General features: G+C 60.0%; 1 protein-coding gene across 1 annotated transcript in view; it reads left to right on the forward strand.

Moving 5' to 3' along the window:
- LOC111558007 (basic proline-rich protein-like) overlaps nt 1-12,945 on the forward strand; it is a 36,198-nt gene extending 23,253 nt beyond the window's left edge. The window contains exons 8-10 of the mRNA XM_045045859.1: nt 5,811-5,964; nt 11,656-11,747; nt 12,646-12,945. Coding sequence (XP_044901794.1) covers nt 5,811-5,964; nt 11,656-11,747; nt 12,646-12,820 — 421 coding nt within the window. The 3' untranslated portion in view covers nt 12,821-12,945. The remainder of the gene's footprint in view (nt 1-5,810; nt 5,965-11,655; nt 11,748-12,645) is intronic.
- The last annotated feature ends 6,740 nt before the right edge of the window (nt 12,946-19,685 follow it).

A 19,685-nucleotide genomic window follows, 5' to 3' on the forward strand; every position in this document is an offset into this window, starting at 1 on the left:
CAGCTGGCTGGGAGTCCGCTCTGTGCTCTGGCCTTCTGAACCTGGGACTCTGTCACAGGGCATCTTCCTTCTCCGAGTGCTGAGGGGGGAGGCAGTGAGGGACAGCCTGGGCTTTTGGGGGGGCACCTCACATGCCCCCAGCCCATGGCTCCCCCCGCGGTGCACTGGGTGTGGTGCCAGGGGCTGGGGACAGGGACAGGACAGACCTCCCCGACCGTGTGAAGTGTGCAGGGCTGAAATGGAAGACACAGGGCACCAGAATGTGCTCATTGATGATGCGCTGAGGACCTTGGAGTGGGCAGAGTTCCAAGAGGGGACCCACACGGCACTGCCATAACGAAGTCGGTCCCAGGGACTCCGGCAAAATCAAACACTCTTGGTCACCAAAACACCCCTTTAAGAAAGCAAAAAGACACGCCCCAGACTGGGAGAAAATATTCCAAACACATATCTGATAAAGGACCCATACCTACAATATATAAAGAGCTCCCACCAATCAATAAGAAAAAGACAAATAAACGTGGGGCAAGAGCCCAGAGCTACCACTTCCGTAAAGAAGCTCTGAAATGCTCAGGAAGCACGTGAGATGCTCCCAGGCGTCATTAGGCACCAGAGAAACGTGAATTACAGTCACAGCGGGACCCAGCTCAGGCCCAGCAGAGTATCGAGGATTGCGGACGTCGCCGTCTGGAATGTCCCGAAAGCTCCCCAACACTGCCTGCGGGGTCTAAACTCATTCCGCAATTCCCCTCTGGGCCACGTGCCCAAGAGAAGCGCGTGCACGGGTCCCCAGAAGACTGGTAAAAGGATGTCCATGGCGGCTTTACTGGTGAGACCCCACACTGGAGATGACCCAGTGTCCAGCCGGGCGGATGGGGAAGCCAGCGGAGGGATGTGCAGACATTGAAAGACCGCCAGCAACGGAGAAGACTGGAACATTTACAGAGGCCACCGTGCAAATGAATCTCCAAGACTTCGTGGAGCATGGCTATGTCCAGTGCGCCCCGGCGGTGACCCCGGGAGGACGCTGCCCCGGGCACCCCGCAGGGTGCCCCCCCGCCCCCCGAGCCGCAGGTCCTACAATGGCTTGTGCCGGCTCTGATGGAACCTTTGCTGTATCTAGGCCTGGCCACTGGGGGGATTTGTGCCCTCGTCCACGGGAGCTTGCCCACCTCGAGCTGAACGTGGACACCGCTGGTTTGGGGAAAGGAAATGACGGCCCTAAGAGGTCGGTCTGCCCTTGTCCCCATGGTCCCGACCAGGAAGCACACACGAGGAAGCCCGTCCAGCAGCCTGTCTGCCGTGAGTGCCTGACCAGAGTCCCCAGGCCCGTGCTCTCGGTCTCTGCACTGCCTTGACCTTCGAGCTATTCCGGGCAGGGGATCAGGGCGGACAGCTGGCCCAGGCCCTGGGTGGGAAGAGCCCCGGGACCCTTGAGGGTGGACGCCCCAGGTCCCCAGGAGGCAGAGGTGGGGCTTCCCAGGGCGCTCAGCAGGGTGACCACACTGGCACACGGAGGCTGGGCACGGGGCCGAGAGCACCGGGCTGGGCGTCCCGGGAGCTGCCCTCCCGTTCGCCAGCCCTGCCCGTCACACCTGAGCCCTGGTAAGAGCGATGGTGATAATGACGTGCACACCAGCCCCTGGGCTCACTGCGCCCACCCGGCAAGTACTAAGGGGTCCAAATGCCGGGAGACTCTGTGTGGTTTCCTAGTTAAAGGCATTCGTTCCCAGCTTGCTGCTTATCGGCTGTGTGACCTTGGATGGGACAGCAACCTCTCTGCACCTTGGCGTCCTCGTCTGCAAAACAGGGATAAGGAGAGCCCCAAACGCCCTCATGCAGCAGGTGCACCGGCCGCGTCCGAGGGGCCGGCCGAGGGAGCCCCGCTGCGCGCCAGCCCGCGAGGCTGAAGTGAGACCCGTACACTTAGCCGAGAGCCTGGCCGCAGGGACGGCGCCCCGGTGTCCCCTTCCTCGCTCCTTGCCGTCAGCAAACATGGCCCGTCGGAGCAGACAGACGCGCGGGAGAAAACTTGCTCGCGCACAGGTCAGTCCTGGGGCGGCACCCGGGGCGGCACAGCTGGAAACGCGCCGGAACCCGGGGGACGGGGCTCCTCCCGGCCTCGGCAGGCTGCACCGGCGGCTCTCGCTTCCCTCCCACCGTCTGTGTGGGCCCTTTGCTCAGAGCCCGCAGGCCCTGCCGAGTCTCCGGGGGTCAGATAAAGAGGCTCAGAGTTCTCTCTTTGGATAAAAAGGTGCTGACTGTTCGCATAGCTGAGCCGAAGGAGCTGGTCTTTTAAAGGTATGTTTATGGACTGGTTCCAGAACTTGTCTCATGGGCCAAGCGGCAGCTTGGATTCCTGCGTGTTCTTTGAGCATCGTTTCCGTGCCAGGCACAGAGCAAGGCATGTGGGTCACGCAGCAATGACGCCCGTGGCTGCGTGCCACGGGACCTCCCTGGTCCTCCCGGGGCGAGACACAGACAGATGCAGAGGGACGGCGGAAGGGGCTGCAGGAGACGCTTCCAGACCCCGTGGCCGCGTCACCCGGATTCACCCACAGCCCCGTGTTCGGCCACCTGAAATCAAGGTTCTCCTTCTCGGATTTCCCACTCTGGGAAAATTGCGGGACTTGTTCTGGCTGAGGGGGTGGCCCCTGGGCAGGACGGCCCCGTGGGGGCTCAGACAGCTGTAAAAACATGGGGGATGGGGAGCTTCCTCCTGGGGTCCCTGATGGGCATGTGCGTGCACAACCCGCCTTGTGCACCCTCCCCCAGCACACCCTCCTGAACCTCGTGGGGGCACGCCCTTCCCAGCATGTGGCTCCAGGACCCCATCCGGGTCCTTCCGCCGGGCATCGGGAAGATGTGCCCTCCCCTCCAGCCAGGCTCACTTGCAGCCCTGCTTCAGTGATGACATATGCCTCTTCAGCAGCAAGGAATAAGGAAGGCCCCTCCCCTCCTGGCCACCCCCTTCGGGGCTCAACGCAGAGCACCCACCGGCTGGAACTCGCCTCAGTCACCTCTGTCTTCAGCATCTCCTTGCTCCAGATTCCCGCAGCGCTTTGCAAATCTCGCCCGGTGACATTCCTATTTGTGTGTGCCTGTCTTCTCTTGCTCGGATCAGTGCAGTAGCCTCTAAGCCACGCTCCCTGCCTCTACAGCACTAACAGTGATCTTCCTATTCACTCCCTCGCTTAATAATCATTGCTTCCCCGGCGCCCTGTTGCCTACAGGACAGAGTCCCAATTTCCCGACGAGATATCCAAGGCTCTCCCAGGCTAGCTGGCTTCCCTTGCCAAACAGCCCACCTCTCAGCCCCACCTTGAACCTGCCTGGATTTAGGTTGTCTCTTCCACCTGGAAAACATCCTGCTCCTTCCTCTGTGCCAGTGGTTCCCCACTAGGGGTAACTTTGCTCCCAGGGAACATTCAGCACCATCTGGAGACATTGCTCGTTGTCAGCAGTTGGCGGTGTGGGTGCTCCTGGTCAAAGCTAGGGGGTGCAGTTGTACGATGCACAGGACACACCCCGTGGCAAGAAGCATGTGGCCCCAAATGTCAGCCATGCTGAGGTCAGATCGAGGAGTCCCGCCCTAAGTCCCTCAGATGTCACGTGTCCGTGGTGAAGTCCCGTCAGATCCCCAGGCGTCAGTGCTCCTGTCCCCTCTGCCCAGGCCAGCCAGCTCTTCTGTGGTCTCACCCACAGCTCTCCGGCAGCCCTTGGGGGGACGGCCTGTCTCCCTGCCTGGCCCGGAGCTCCCCGAGGGCAGGGACTGTGTCCTCGTTAGCATCACCATGGGTTAACCTGGGGCTGGGGGCTCCAGGGAGCTTCGAAAATATTGATTGGTTGGAACTGAAGATTCAACTTACCCCTCTTATTAGAAGTAGGATTTTGGGGGCGCCTGGGTGGCTCCGTCGGTTGAGCCACAGACTTTGGCTCAGGTCATGATCTCACGGTGCGTGGGTTCGAGCCCCACGTCGGGCTCTGTGTTGAAAGCTTGGAGCCTGGACCCTGCTTTGGATTCGGTGTCTCCCTCTCTCTCCCCCTCCCCTGCTTGCACTGTCTCTCTCTCTCTCTCTCTCAAAAATAAACAACAAAAAAAGAAGAAATAGGATTTTGGTCTGGGATCCAGGCAGGAGTGTCAGGGGAACAGGAGCCCCTGGAATTGTTACACAGGGAGGTGGTCAAGGGCAGAGACTCAGGGCTCAAATCCTGGCTCCTCCACTAACTCGCTGTGTGACCTTGGGCCGCCCGCTTAACTTCTCTGTGCCTTCGTTGTCTCATCTGTGAAGTGGAGATAGATGACGGCACTCACCTGGGGTAGATTTAAAACACATGTGATACTCTGGCCACCCGGAAGTCTCACCGAGACCACGGGTAAAGACCCCGGGGAAGGAGGTGACCACGAGCCCCTCCAGTCCCGGGTCTTAGTCTCGCCAGCCCCGGGGTCCAGACAGGTGAGTGAGCGCCCAGCCCCCGCCCGGCTCGACCTGGCCGAGACCGCTGGCCGCCAGGATAGCGGGCGACCGTCCGGAAGTGTCGCTATTGTGCTGGGGTTCTGACTGCGTGCGGTAGGTAAAAATGAGGCGCATCCGCGCGGGCAAGTCCTGAGCGCCTTCCCCGACCCTAGCAAGGGCTTAGGGAACGCTAAGTATTGTCGTTCATTCGTTCGACATGTTCACGGAGTCCCACGCGTGCCGGGCACGACTCTTGGCCTCTGGGGACAAGCCCTCGCGGAGCTTACGGCCGGGACAGGAGCAGGCAGCAGCCGGCACACAGGTCACCGGTGTGGCTTCTCGGGGCCGCTCTGGGGGTGGTGTCGGTGCCCCCCCCGGGAGGTCACGGGGCCACGGTCACTTGTGAGCACGGGTCCTCAGATGAGCAGCCTCAGTCCCGTGCCCCTGGCAGCTCGGGGCCCCGACCTCGCCGGCCCCTGTCCTCAGCTGTGCCGGGAAGACAGTGGTGGCTGCTGGGAACCCAGCTCACGAGGGGCAGGCCTGGGGCTTCCTGCTGTAGCCCCACCCTAGTGCCCGAGGAGTGCTGGCCCCACTCCAGCCGTGCCTCAGTTTCCCCTCCTGGGCAGGGGCCGTCGTGGTACAAGTGGCCTCCTGGGGGGTCGTGAGGACTCAGGGAGGTGGTCCTGGAGACGCCCTGGGCCCGAGGCGAAGGCCTTTGTGCTAGCATTTCATCTCTCTGGGCGAGGCGGATGAGATCAGCACCTTTTGTTTCTAGGAAACTCACAGACAACTGGCTCTAATAAAACCAGGCAGCTGGGCGCAGGCGGGCAGGAAGTGGGGAGGACCCGGGCTCCTCCCGCAGGCCCAGGAAGCCGGTCACGCCAGGGCCCTAGGAGCCCCCTCCCGAGGACGCGGGGCCAGGGCCCTAGGAGCCCCCTCCCGAGGACGCGGGGCCAGCGCCCTAGGAGCCCCCTCCCGAGGACGCGGGGCCAGGCGTCTTCCCCGCCCGAGGTGGTCAGCAGCGTACCGGGCGCGGGGTCCTGGGGTCCCGGGGACGAGGGAGCATGTGCGGCCCCTCTCCCGCCCCTGGCTCTGCCCCTTTCCTCTTCTCCCCAGCCAGCTGTTGACATTGTGAGAAATTGCTCCCTAAGGCAGTTTGGAAATATGAAAGGACGCACTTCAGCAGCAATAAATCATGCTTTCTGTCCTCGATCCTGCGGGGGACGCTATGGATTAGACCGTTTTCTGGGGATTAAGCGAACCTGATGACAGGCGGGGTCTGAAGCTCCTGCGGTCAAGCCGTGCTGACAGACCGCCACGGTCACGGCCTTACGTGGGCACCTTTCCCTGCAGGGCTGCCGAGGACACGTGGATGCTGTTGTTGGACGTGGCTCGCAGCATCCAGGAGCCTCTAGCTGTGCTGGGGACGTTCCCCGCCGGGAACCTGGAGAGAACAGAGCTTGGGAGCCCTGCCCTTTGCTGGTGCCCGGGGCGGCCGGGCTCTAAGGTGAGTAGGTCAGGGCGGAGCCCAGCCTCCCTCCGTCACGCGGAGAGCCCAGCACGCGGGGCGCTAGGGTCCAGTGGTTACCCCAGGCGAGCGGGGCTGGTCCGGCACACGAGAATACCCTCTTTAACGGAGTGAAGCGGAAAATACCAGAAGGCCATCTTGGTACGGCCGGAAAACACGTTTCAAGAATTTGACAACAGCTCACGATGAAAATCTCGCTTTGGGAAGGAGGAAGACTTTCTGAACCGGAGAAAGGCTCATGGATCAATGGATGCCTGCAGCTTGCGGTTCACTTCACAGCAGAGGCTGGGGCGCCTGGGGGCTCCGTCCTTGAGGCGTCCGACTCGGGCTCAGGTCACGATCTCGCTGTCCGTGGGTTCAGGCCCCGCGTCGGGCTCTGTGCTGACGGCTCGGAGCCCGGAGGCTGCCTCGGATTCTGCGTCTCCCTCTCCCTCTGCCCCTCCCCTGCTCGCGCAAGTGCGCTCGCTCTCTCTGAAAACGAAATAAACATTAACGACAACAATAGAAACCAACCAACAGCACAGGCTGACTGTGTCCCTGACAGGGGCCGAGACAGGGGTGCCCGCCACCCCTTGCCCACCGCGGTCTGCCCCCCGAGGGCACGGCCGGGGCGGGGAGGCATCACCAGGAGGGAGCCGCCGGAAAGAAGGAAGAACACGTGGTTACGACTGTAAACGTAGAAGTTTCTAAGGAGGTCACCGAAGAACTCCTGGAAGCAGTGAGTGAATGTTGCAAGACAGCAAATACTAGATCGCTTGACGACAAAATTGAGTCACGTTTTCTATAATCAATAGCTGGAAAGTAAAAACGTAAAAGCACCGTGTAAAATTGTATCAAAACCATCACCTATTTCGGGGCCAGTGAAACCGTAATGCTGATGGACAGTTTGCTGATGAACAGCGACAACGACCTAAGGAAACGGCGTGCTAGCCCACGTTATGGCCCAGAAGACTCGCCGTTTTTCAGATGTCAGCCTTCCCCAAACCGATCTACGGATTTAACGTCATCTTAATAAAATCTCAACAGCCTTAAAAAAACAAACACAAAAACAACCCTGGCCAGCCGACGTGAGAACCACCACGGAGATGGAAAGAACTGAAGGGAGCAAACACACATTGGGGAAACAAGGATAAAGTGGGAGGGCTTACGAGACCCGATCTCAAGCCTTCGGATAAAGCCGTGGCAACTGGGACGGCCTGGCTGTGACTCACAGGCAGACGTGGGGACCAGTGGAACGGGGCAGAGAGCCATGAACTGAACCACACGTGTGTGGTCAAGTGATTCAGGGGAAGGGGAGTCGTTTCCTGGAATGGGTGTCCACCGGGCCCAGTGCCGTTCAGCAGAAGCACGATGCGAGCCGCGCACGTGATTGAAAGTTCCCGGCGGCCATCCTAAAAAGGTGAAAGGAAATGGGTAGAATTAATTTTAATGACGTAGTCTGTTTAAGCCAGTATACCCACAACGTTGTCATTTCAACGTACAATCAGTAAAATCACCAGAAAAATCATTTTACTTTGTTTCTCGGCTCCAAGCGTCTGAGATGTGTTGCGTGTTCTTAACGGATAGCGCGTCTTGATTCGGACTAGCCACGTTTTAAGCGCGCAGCTGGTACCTGTGGCCAGCGGCTCCAAGTTTGGACATCGTGGGTGACGGACAAAAACGCACGTTGAACGTTAACTCACGCCATTCACAAAATTAAACCCAAATGCATTACGTACCTAAACATGCCAGCCATAAACGACGAAATCCCAAGGGGAAAGCCTAGGAGAAGATCTTCGCAACCTTGGGCAGTCAAAGGTCTCTTAGATAAAAACCCAAAGAATGTGAACTGTACAAGGAAAACATTGATATTTTAATGTTAAGCAAAATTTAAAACTCAGCTTCTTCAAAAGACGCCATAGGAAAATGGGAAAGGCCACCGTGGTCACCGGTAGGAAGAAAGTATTCATGACGCGTGCATCGGACGAAGGACCGCTATCCAGTATATTAAAAGCAAAACAAAACAAAAATGCGTTACGCCGGACAATCATTCAATCCTACGAAAAGAGGGGGAAAACGTTAGAAGATACTTCAGACAAAAAGATGCACAAACGGTCATCAAGCACACTGAAGTTGCTTGACCACACGAGTCCTCAGGGGAACGCAAGTGAGAGCCACAGGGAGCTACACACCCGTTCGAGTGGCTAAATTAAAGACCAGACAATACCAAGTGTTGGCGAGGAGTAGGGCGACTGGAATTTCTGTTGCTGGTGAGAACGTACCATTATACACTCACTGTGGACAACAGTTTTGTAGATTCTTCTAGAACCAAACATACATTTACTGTATGAGCCCGTCTCCCCGGGAGAAAGGAAAGCATACGCCCACGGATGGATGTGAACACGAATGCTCACGGCTACTTCGTAATTGCAGCCCCAGACTGGAAACAACCCTGATGCCCATCAAGGGCGAGTCGGTAAACACACCGTGGCGTAGCCACACCGTGGAATCCTACTCAGCTACGAGAAGGGAAGAAACCACTGCTGGTTCGTGGAATGTGGGCGAATCTCAAAAACATTATGCCGAGTGGAAGCACATAGACGCGGGAGACCATACACAGCGTGATTCCCCTTTTATAAAACTCTAGAAAAGGTGGACCTCAGTTAGTAGCAAGAAGCAGATTAATGGTTGCTTGGGGCCGGGATTGGGGGAGGGAGCAGGGGTTGTCGGAAGAGGGGCTTACGGGAACGTTTCGGGGATGACGGGAAGCTCTGTGTCTCGTTTGCGGTGGGGGTTACGCGGGCGGTACAAACTCGTGAGAACATGGTGAAATGTACACTTGAAAAGAGTGGTCCGGTTTTGGACGCAGATCATGCCTCAAAGACGTCAACGTAGCGAGAGTTAGCATCTCACAAAATAGTTGGAATGCACAGATGAACGAAGTGTTAAACACACATCACCTGTAATCCTACACTTCGGAAATGACCTGTAAAGATTGTGGAGCGCAGCCGAAACGATTTTATAGATATTTTATTTGCATGTATGTGTATATATGCGGAGTCTTACAAAATCAGAGTCCTGTTACGTCTATATTCCTTTTTCTGTTTTTTTTTTAAAGTTTATTTATTTTGAGAGAGAGCTAGAGAGAGAGAGAGAGAGACCGAGAATCTTTTTTTTTTTTTTTAAATCTTTAACGATTATTTATTTTTGAGCGCGAGACAGTGAGAGCCAGGGAGAAGCAGAGAGAGAGGGAGACCCAGAATCCAAAACAGGCTCCAGGCCCTGGGCTGTCAGCGCACAGCCCAACGTGGGGCTCGAACTCACGAACCGGGAGATGGTGACCTGAGCCGAAGTCGGCCGCTTAACCGACTGAGCCACCCAGGCGCCCTTCCTTTTTCCATTTAACAGCGTCTTGAGGGCCTATGTCCACATCCTCCCGAGCACTTTCGTACCACACTCTCAGTGGCTGAAGGGCAGCATCCCAGGGCCACACCCGCGTCCGCATCACCGGCCCCGCCGGGGGCGCGTGTGGGCGCTCTTTCCCATTTTCGCCGTCGTGAGCACGCTGAGCCAAGCGTCTTCCCTGGTTGCGTTCCGAGCAGCGGCCTGGCTCGGTTGAACGCGCGGACGTTGTGAGGGGTATTGACGACTGATGCCCCAGCAGCCCCGGCCGGCCCAGCACGGGGGTCGGGACTCCCCTCATCGGCGTGCGAGCTGAGCCTTAGGGCCCCTTCTGCCGGTTGGCTGCCCCCCCCCCCCCCGCCCCTTGGGTCCTCCTGTGGGTTTTCTTTCCCCGCTCAGTTCTACCAGAGACCGAGCACGCACGAAGACCTGGGACCTCTGCTCTTCTGGGAGGCGTGTGGGTGGACGTGTGCTGGGGAGGGTCCCGGTACCTGCAGGGAGACAGAGTTGAGCTGCTGGGAGAATCTCTCGCGCTCTGGCGCTCAGGGAGGCCAGCAGGTGGGTAGCCCTGCGGCTTGGCACGCTCCCTGAGCAGACACCAGCCGGTTCAGAGAGAATGCCAGAGAAAGGGTGAAGGGACACGGTGAAGTCTCGGGAGGAAGGGCAGTTCAGGGGTCTCAGGGCCGCAGCTGGCTTGCTTTGGGGGATGGTTCAAAGGTCTGATGGAGGAGGGGGCAGCGAGGCCAGTATCGTCTCCTTACGGGAGATAAATTCCTCTCCTTGGAAAGGAGCGAGCTCCCCGCTCCTAGGAGCATTCAAGCCGGACGGCAGCTTCTTGGCACGGGATGTGGCCTGCAGCTGGACCAGGGTCTGCACACTGGCCCAGTCGGTCCCTCTCAAGGGCGGGATGCTCGCTGACATCATCGCGGGTGGTCTGTTCCCTCCGTTCCGTTCCGTGGTGCAGTAGGGCGGCCGTGTAGACAGCGTCCGACCCACGACCTGCGGGCTCCGGGGTCCCCAGCGTGGTTGGTGGCTGTCCTGTGGGGGGACAGCTGGCTGCGTCACTGGAGGCCGCTCCGCCAGCCCTGGCCACCCTCGCCCGGCGAGTGGGTGAAATCCAGGTGGGCTGCCTGGCAGGAGCAGTGGGAACGTGGGACTGAAGGCGGCCCATGGGTCGGTGGGGGTTGGGCCGGGGATGACAGGGGGCAAAGGGCAGGCAGGAAGCCGGCAGCCCACCCACCCAGGCCTCTGCCGGCACAGGCTGCGGTGGCCAGAAACGGCTTCCTCCGGCGGCCGGCGTGGGGAGAAAGGAACCACACTCAGTTCCTGCATCGCAAAGGAGAGGAAGAGGCGAAGGTTGTGACCTGCTGAAGGCACCGCACTTTCCCCAGCTCTGGGAGCGATTTGCATGGGAACCCGCGAGGCGGAAGCGGTATTTTAGCTGCTTTCCAAGGCTGATGAACAGCAGAAGACACGGGAGGTGGGACGACGGATCCGGATTTCCGTGCTCAAGACCTCTTTCCAGAGAAGACGCAAACACTGGCACCTGGGAGTCTCCCGACCGCATCCAGGGCTCTTGGGGGGGTGGGGGATGGGGACCGCGGGCAGGCCCGTTGTCCCGCCGCCCTGCCAGCTGTGAGCCGGGGTGGGGGGCAGCTCGCCTCTCCCCAGGTGCTGCACCTGCTTCCCCGTCTGGCAACATCACGCCCGGCAGGATTCGTCTGCGGGTTTAACTGAGATGATACGCAGAGAGTAGCCGCGGTGTGTGATTTCAAATATCTGGACCCTGGAAATGAATCAGACCTTTCTCATTGGCCTCCGGCGACTCAGTCCGTTTAGTTGTAACACGCAGCCCAGTAGGGACGTGAAGCATCTCACGGTAAAGGGACAACAGTAAGGGTTTCAGACAGCCCTATGCCGCGCCGGCTGTGGGCTAAGTGCTTTCTGTGGATGATCCCAACCAGTCGCCCTGAGAACCCTGTGGGAACCGGTTTATTGTTAGGCCCGTGTGGCACCGGGGGGGGGGGGGGAACTGCCCAGAGCTATTCAGCCTGCAGGTGCAGGGCTGGGGTCCCAGCGCGGGCCCCGCGGGCCGCCCGTCACCCTTCATCAGACGCCCCCGCCCCGCACGAGGCAGCAGACCCGAACACGGGCGCGTGGTCTCAAAGTGGGGGGGTGTGGGTGGACTTTCTGGGGACCCAGAACGGTATGCAAATTTATGTAAATATGAAGCACTTCTCCCTGGGAAGCAGTTCCATTGACTCTGTAAGATTTCTCGAAGGTCATCAGCTGGTTCCCGGTCCCAGATCCGGTTCCCTGGAGACGGACCTGAAGCAGGATTTGTGTCCCGGCGGTAAAGGCCACGGGAGAAACCAGGACAGGTGAGGAAGGACAGAAGGAGAGACAACACCCCAGGCCAGCGGCGTCCTGGGGTCAAGGTCCACCCACCGGGGGGGGGGGGGGCAGGGGGACTCGGGGTGGGGGCGAGCCACACCGCAGAGCCGGCTTCCAGACTCCCCCACGGTAACCCGGGGCTCTGGGACCGTTCTCAGAGAGTCCCAGGTGCCCGGCCATCGAAGCAGGAGTGGAGACGCTGGAGGAAGGACACGCGGAAACCATTCGCCCGGTGGGACGTCACCCTGTTCGTAGGCTCATCGCCGCAGCTGGGGTGTTGGGGCTCCGAGGGCTGACGTGCGCCCCACGGAGCTGCCAGGAGCCGGGCACGCTTAGCACCCATCTGCTGGCGGCCGTGGGCAAGTCTGCCCTTCGATCATTGGCACCCGTTGGTGGAACCACATCATCTTCCGTGTCCACACGACTCCACCTGTGGCCGAGGGGGTCCTGACAGCTCTGGCGGATGGCCTTGGGCACTTTGTCCCGACTGGGCCGTGACTCTGTCCTAGGAAGATCCCGTTCCACTGGCTTGTGTCGACAGATGCCGTTTTGGGGCGTCGCTGGGGTCCCTCTTGCCAGGCCTCAGTTCCCTCGCCTGCGGTCCGGGCTCATCCCAGCGCTGAGGTCGGGGCCACTCTGCACGCCATAGCCTGGTCTCCTCAACGGTGCAGCGCACGGGGAAATCAGGGGAGCCGGGGACCCTGGCCTGGGGTAAAAACGCCCCAGTGCAACGCGCAGGCCTCCGTTGGATCCTGGTCCATTTTGGGGTCCTCTGGGGAGATCCGAACACAGACCAGGTAGCAGACGATTGGGGAATTACTGTTACTTTTGCTAGGTGAGCCAACAGCATCGTGATCGCAGGGACGAATGTCTTTCCGTTTTCAGAGATGCCGCGGTGATGTTTAGGACTGAAGTACGTGCATGTCCGCACGATGCTAGTGGGTTCCACAACGTCTATGACTATCGGCCGCGCAGAAAAATTGGCAAAAAGCTAATCGCTGAGTCTAAGTCGCAGACATATGGGACGCAGTCGCTTCTACTATGTTTGAAAATTTCGTAACGATGGGGCGCCTGGGTGGCGCAGTTGGTTAAGCGTCTGACTTCAGCCAGGTCACGATCTCGCGGTCCGGGAGTTCGAGCCCCGCGTCGGGCTCTGGGCTGATGGCTCGGAGCCTGGAGCCTGTTTCCGATTCTGTGTCTCCCTCTCTCTCTGCCCCTCCCCCGTTCATGCTCTGTCTCTCTCTGTCCCAAAAATAAATTTAAAAAAGTTGAAAAAAAAGAGAAAATTTCATAACGCAAACTTAACCACTTGGGTCAGAGTGGAGGAGAGCCCAGGCAAGTGCATGCATGAGCTGAGTGCTGTGCAGGTGTGGGCCAGTTCCCGCCTGAGCAGCGAGCTGGCCACCGGCCTTCCGATGACAGAGTCCCAGCTGGCCCATCTGCCCTTCTCCCACCACAGGGGCCCAGGCCCCGTCCCCGGGCCCCCGGACCAGCGCACACTTTCAAACTGTCCTTCCTCTGGCCCGAGGGCCATGGCCACACGTCGCCCCCACGGCCCTGCTGTCCCCGGGGGCTGCCCCAGACCCTGGGCGGTGGAGCCAGGGTGTCCCAGGGCAGAGGCCCCCTCTTCCTCCCCGGCTCATTCACATGTCAGTGCTTGAGAAGCGCTTTCCTCTCTGGGGGGCTGCTGGAGAGTGCTGACGGGTGCGAGCACTGTCGCCGGGGGCGGGGGGGTGGTAAGCTCAGCCAGCCCAGGAGGCCAGGGTGCAGGGAGGGGAAGGGGAGGGCAGGGCCACGCCAGCAGCAGCGGGCAGTGCGCACAGTGGTTCTTTTCTGGCTCGGGCTTCGGGGCCCCTCTCGCTGGCCCTGCGCCTCGGGGCCCCAGTGGGCTGGGCCTGGTTCTGCGGGTGGGCCCGGGACCCTGCATTTCTCTCAGATCCCTGGTGATGCCGATGCGGCCGGCCATGGCCACACGACGTCCTCTGCTTCAAGGGCAAGGTGGCCGTGGGGAGCCTCATGATGGGGTCGAACCCTGTCCGGCTTCCTGCCCCTCAGAGGGACCAATGTGCTGAGCAAGTACAGGCCTCCCTCTAGGGCCGAGCCCCTCCTCCGATGCTGCCTGGCGTGGGTACGTGCAGGTGCCCTCTGACCCCGGGGCTAGGGGTCAGCTGCCCTCCATTTGTCATCATGACCTAAGCCCCAGGGAGGCAGGGCCCCTTCCTGAGAGGAAACTAAGTGGGGGCAGCAGTGGCCTTGGACACGGAGGGCCTTTGCTCAGCACAACAGGCCCAGCCGGGCCGGACTGGGGATGGGCAGGGGAGCCCAGAGAAGCCTGCTTCTGCCCTCGAGTGCTCAGAAACTTCCAGAAGGCTGTGTGCTCCCCACTAGAGCTCTCCACAAGGGCTGCCTCCCTCCGCGGGTGACCAGGTGGGAACCCTGGCCCCCGCCATTAGTTCCCCTGAGTGGGTGCAGCTGACCGCACTGTCACCATGCCATGGGACAGGCTGGGTCCCCCGGGTTCCCCGCCGCCGCCCCCCCCGCCTTTTCCCAGCGTGGACTGACACCTGGCCTGTGTTGCTCTGCTTCGTGGGGGTAATTTGTTCAAAACTGCTCATTGTCTGTGGCCCCAGCAGGAGTGGGCACACCTGTCCTGTCCCAGCACGGCGCTCAACACAGAGCGTGGCTCCGTGTAGAGGCGTGGCAGGTGAACCAACCAAGGGACCAGACAGGTGATCCTATAACGTTTGATTTTTGAGAGAGCGCGGGAGTGGGGGAGGGGCAGAGAGCGGGGCGACACAGAACCAGGCTCCAGGCTCCAGGCTCGCAGCTATCGGCACAGAGCCCGACGCGGGGCTCGAACTCACAAACCACGAGACCACGGCCGGAGCTGAAGGCGGCCGCTCAACCCACTGAGCTACCCACGCGCCCCCGGGCGGATCGTCCTCCAAGCGCGTATCTGACTCCTACTTATGGGGAATCTTGCAAACCCGCTTGGGGGCAGCACCACAGCCATTGCGTTGGGTCCGCGATGATTTTGGAGAGTGAGAAGGGGGCGCAGATACTTCCTTACGCCCTTCAGGAGCCCAGGAAGACGGCTATACCCCGTTTGTCCAGCAGAGGGCAACCCATTCCCGGCAGCTTGGCGTCCCGCGGAGCTCACAGGGGCTCGCTGCTTTTTTTTTTTTTTTCTCTTTGAACTTATTTTTTTTGTAATGGGAAATATCTTTTTTAAAAATCCCACAGTCCACACAAGGGGGAAAAAATAAGTGGATGTGATGCACAGGCAATTGGGAAATTGCTTCCTTCTAAGTTTCAAAGCAACTTTTCTCTTTTGAGAACACTTAGGGAGAGACCTGGGGCACGGGTCAGATTTTGACTGGCTCAGGCACGGAGCCTGGCACCTAAAGAGTTTTAAAAGTCCTACGAACCTGCGACAGCCCCTCTCTACTGGCCCGCTGGCTGGCGGCACGGTCACGGAGCCCTGTCGCTGGAGCTGAGCCCCCCCTGGAGATGTCTGCAGAGGATTCCAGGAGCCGCCCAGGCGGGGGAGGCAGGAAGCCTTGGCTGTGTGTCTGGTCTGGTACTAATTAGCTGTGTGACCTTGGGCAAGTCACTTAACCTCTCTGGTCTGTTTACTCTTCTGTTAAATGGGGTGTCGGATTAACTCATCGTGAAGTTCCTTTGAGCAGAAAAGTCAGTGGCGGGGGGGGGGGTGTGTGGGGAGAGCTGCTAGCCTGGGGCCCGAGAGCAGCTTAGGAGAGGTACCGCGTCAGCGCCCGTGACCCATGTGGGACCTGGGGCAGACCCGGCAGATCGGACCTGCAGTCAGTGTGTGTGTCTGACTTTGAGTGCAGCTTGGCCCTGCCACTAATCCAGCGTGTGACTTCCAGTGGCTCGTTTCTCCGTGCCTCAGTCTACCCATCTGCAGGCTGGGGACGCGGGGCACATTTGCAGGCGTGCTGTGAGATCTCAGTGTGATAAGAGATGAGAGCGTGTGAGTGTGTGTGTGTGTGATGATAGGGGACAGAGGAGAAAAGAGTCTCGTACATAATCTTCATCAGGGTGAAGATCACATAACGTACAATTAACCATCGTAAAGCGTACAATTCTGTGAATAATCTTTTAAGTAGAGCTTAAAAATAGGAAAACAATGGTGAGAACCCACTCCCTGTCAGGGTCTGTGCCAAACGCTTTGCTCACGTTGTGTCCTTCAATACAAGCCCACGGGGAAGGGACTTGGCAGGGAGGAAATGGACGCCCAGAGAGGTCGAGCGACTTTCCCCAAAGCGTCCAGCAGGGAGGCGGCAGGATGCTGGGGGGCGATGTGGGGCCACCCGCCCCCGCCCTCTCCCCCCAGCCCAGCTCAGGAGCCTTGGGAAGGCGGCCAGCAGGCCTGGGCGGGGCCTGGGATGACGGGCAGGACAGCGGGAGCCGAGGAAAGTCACTTGACCTTGTCATCCCTTCATTTCCTGCTCTGCCAAAGAGGAAATGTTTACACAGCGTCCCCACACAGAGGCTCCGCAGGCCTGGACTTGCGGTAATTAGCTGAACAATGAGGGTCCGGCGGCCGTGCCGCGGCCCAGGCCCTGGCCTGGGGGGTCAGGTGGCCGGGGGCCCCGCTCCTCACCCACAGGCTCGCCCCGTGACCCTGGGCACATCCCCCGCCCCTGGGCCTGGTTCTCGGGGTGGGGAAGGCCGGCGAGCGGGCCTCCGGGACCCCGCGAAGGCCCCGTGAGTGGGGAACACACCTGGTGGTGACGTGTGGGGCGGACGGCGCGTCTGTGAGCTCTCGTGTTCGGCCCCGAGGGTCCCTGGGCCAGCTCAACGCTTCGCCAGCAGTCACGAGATCTCCTTCCAGCGGTCTGTTGGCTCGTTAGTTAACGCGTCGATCAATGGATCCATCAAGTGCCGAGCACACTGGGTGTTCTCTGAAGCGATGCTCCTCTTCCCAGCATGTAGAACGGTCCTTCGGGTGTGGCTGCCGGGCCGGGGACCCCGTTTCCCAGATGATTTTGCATCCGGGGGGCGGGGGTCACGTGCCTGGCTCTCGCCCGCAGGAGCCACAGCGGGGAAGGAGGCTGCTGTTTCTTACCGAGGTGTCCGGGGCGCGGGTCGTGTGCCGCGGGCGCTGTGCCTCTGCATCCCCTGGCTGGGTGCCACAGGGTCAGACACGGGGACAGCAAGGGCACAAACTGGAGGGAGCCTGACCTCCTGAATACTTAGCACAGCCTCAGAGTCTGTGCCCACCCTGGAAATACGGCTGCGAACCACACAGAGAAGGTCCCTGTTCTGTGTGTGTGTGGGGGGGGGGGGGGTGGGGGGGGGCAGAAAAGGACACATTCAGGGCACAGGCAGCAGGATCATCAAGACCTTGTGAGTGTCGGGACCGGCCCTGGTTCTCCCAGAAGCCTTTGGATCTGTATGTCAGCGGGCCGGCAGCATGGTGTCTGGGAGCCCGGGCAACTCCAGTCCCCGGAAAGGCAGCGCCTTCTCTAAATATGGGTTATGGTATATACATCTGTCTCCTGTGAGTTGAGTTATTATGAGGCTTTGTGCCCTGGGCCAGTCCACTTAGGAATCATGGTTTGCAATGCTAAAACCCTCATCTTAGGCAAAGGTGGACAAGGCAACGTTCAGTGGTGAGCCCCCCGACCCCCGGCCGCAGTTAGTGCATCAGTGAGAGGCATCTCGGTCTGCCTACAACCCCGGAATCTGGGCCTGTGTTGTCTGCAATATCCCACGCAAGGCTCCTGGGAGACACTCAGTGAGTATTTAAGAAAGCTTGGTTGCAGTTTCGCAGTCCCTGTCCTTGGAGGTGTGTCCAGAGGTGGTGTTTTCATTTTACTCCCCACCAGGGGGAGACCCTGGGGCGAGGGCGTGTGCACGTTGCATGTTTGGGACGACATCAGCAGGGCAGTGGGGAGGTGAGACGAGGCAACCCGGAGAGGCATCGAGGTGGCCCCCCGTGGGCTCCTGGCGCCTGGTCCTGCTGGGGTCCTACAGGAGAGGGTGTGACACACGGTCCCCACGGATGTCCCATCCAAGGGACTCCCATCTGCCCCCGGCTGAGAGCATTCCCAGCCCCTGCAGCTTGCCCTGTGCTCCGCTGGAGCGGCTGCTTCTGGATGTCTGTGACCGATTCACAAAGCAGGGCCTTAAGAACAGCAGAAATTTATTCTCTCATATATTTTTAAAAATTTTTTAACGTGTATTTATTTTTGAGAGACAGAGATGAGCAGGGGAGGGTCAGAGAGAGAGGGAGACACAGAATCCGAAGCAGCTCCAGGCTCCGAGCTGTCAGCACGGAGCCTGACGCGGGGCTTGAACCCATGAACCGTGAGATCGTGACCTGAGCCGGAGTTGGAGGCCCAGCCTGCAGAGTGCGTCCGTGTCTCCGTGTTCACACCGCCCTCCTCTGAGGACCACGGCGGTCGGGCTCATGGCCGGTGCTGACCCAGTACAACCTCACTTAACTAGTTCCACCGGCAAAACCCCTATTTCCGAATAAGGTCACGTTCACAGGTTCTGGTCGGACGTGCACTCTGAGGGGACACTCTTTAACCCAGGACGTGAAGCCCCCGGGCGTGGGGACACTGGCCCTGGCAGGTGGGAGTTTTGAGCACTGACAGGAGGGGTCCCTGGGGTGGGCCTCTGCCTGTGTCCGCTCAGACCAGGAGCCCAAGTCACGGGGTGTCAGCTGGGGGCTCGGTGGTCAGGGAGCTCCTTCTGGAGCAATCCTTGCTTTCGAGCCAACGACCTCTCCTTCGGATGACCACGTTCCCCTTCCCTTAGGTCAGTGGCACCGACTGGACTCCAGGGGATGCATGTTAAGATGACACATTGCACGTCTACACCTCTAGCCCCTCTGTGGGTCGAGAGGAGTTTAGCATCTCACACACCGACCGCGAGCCCAGGCTCCACCACTCACTGGCTGTGTGTTCCTGGGCAAGTTACCCAACCTCTCTGGGCCTCGGCTTCCTCATCTATTAAATGGGATTGCTGCATAGCACCCATTTGGCAGGGCTTCTGGGACGATGGATGAGACCACGTATGTAAGGGGCTCGGTGGCACGGGGTCGGCTCTTGTCTGCCCGTGTGTGGGTTCGTGCTTGCGGCCGGACCTGCAGGACGGCTCTGAGTCTCGCCCCCACCCCGGGGCCGCCTGGGGGCAAGGGCCTCTCCGGGAGACTGCCTCCAGGGTGCCCCTCCATCATCTCCCCCTGCCCGGTTTCTCTGCCGGGGGCCCCGCAGCGGGGGAAGGGCTGGCCCTCTCTCCATACTCCGTCCCACCTTCCCGCAGGCCCCGGACAGATGCCCACGTGTGGAACACACGGGAAACGCGAATCCACCCTGGGCAGCGTGGCCACACCGGTGCTCTTTCCCGAGCGACTCAGCGCAGGAGCGGCCACCCTTGGTTTCCAAGCCAGGCTGGGCCTTTTCGGAGCGTGGGTCCCCGGGCAGGTGACGGGACAGCTGGGCTCCGGCTTCAGCTCAGGCAGAGTCTGTGGCTGTTGGCTCCTGGTCACGCCGTCCCCACGTGTGCCCAAGGTGCGGCACCGGCCAGCAGCCTTCCCGGAGCAGAGTGGCACGGCCCTGTGCCAGGGTCCCCGGGCCTCTCGGGCAAGCGACGCCGAGATCTGACGCTCTGGTGGAGCAACTTGGTGCCCGCCTCGAGTGACACGCGTTCTGATTTTCGAGATAAAGCCCAGACCTGGCGGGGCTGTGGCCAACCCCGATTCTGCCTCGTCCTCGAGCACGGCCTTGGCCTCTGTGGCGTCGTCCCAGGAACCGAGCCACTGGCGCTTGCTCTCTGTGCAATTATTTGAATGTGCTTTTCAAAAGGCCCCGTTTGCATCCAGCCAGGGAACTCGTCCTTCGCGCCACAAGGTAGCATCGGTGACGTCTGGCGGAGGGATAACCGTTCGT

Source organism: Felis catus, chromosome E2 (genome assembly GCF_018350175.1).
Source record: "Felis catus isolate Fca126 chromosome E2, F.catus_Fca126_mat1.0, whole genome shotgun sequence".
Taxonomy (NCBI): Eukaryota; Metazoa; Chordata; class Mammalia; order Carnivora; family Felidae; genus Felis; species Felis catus.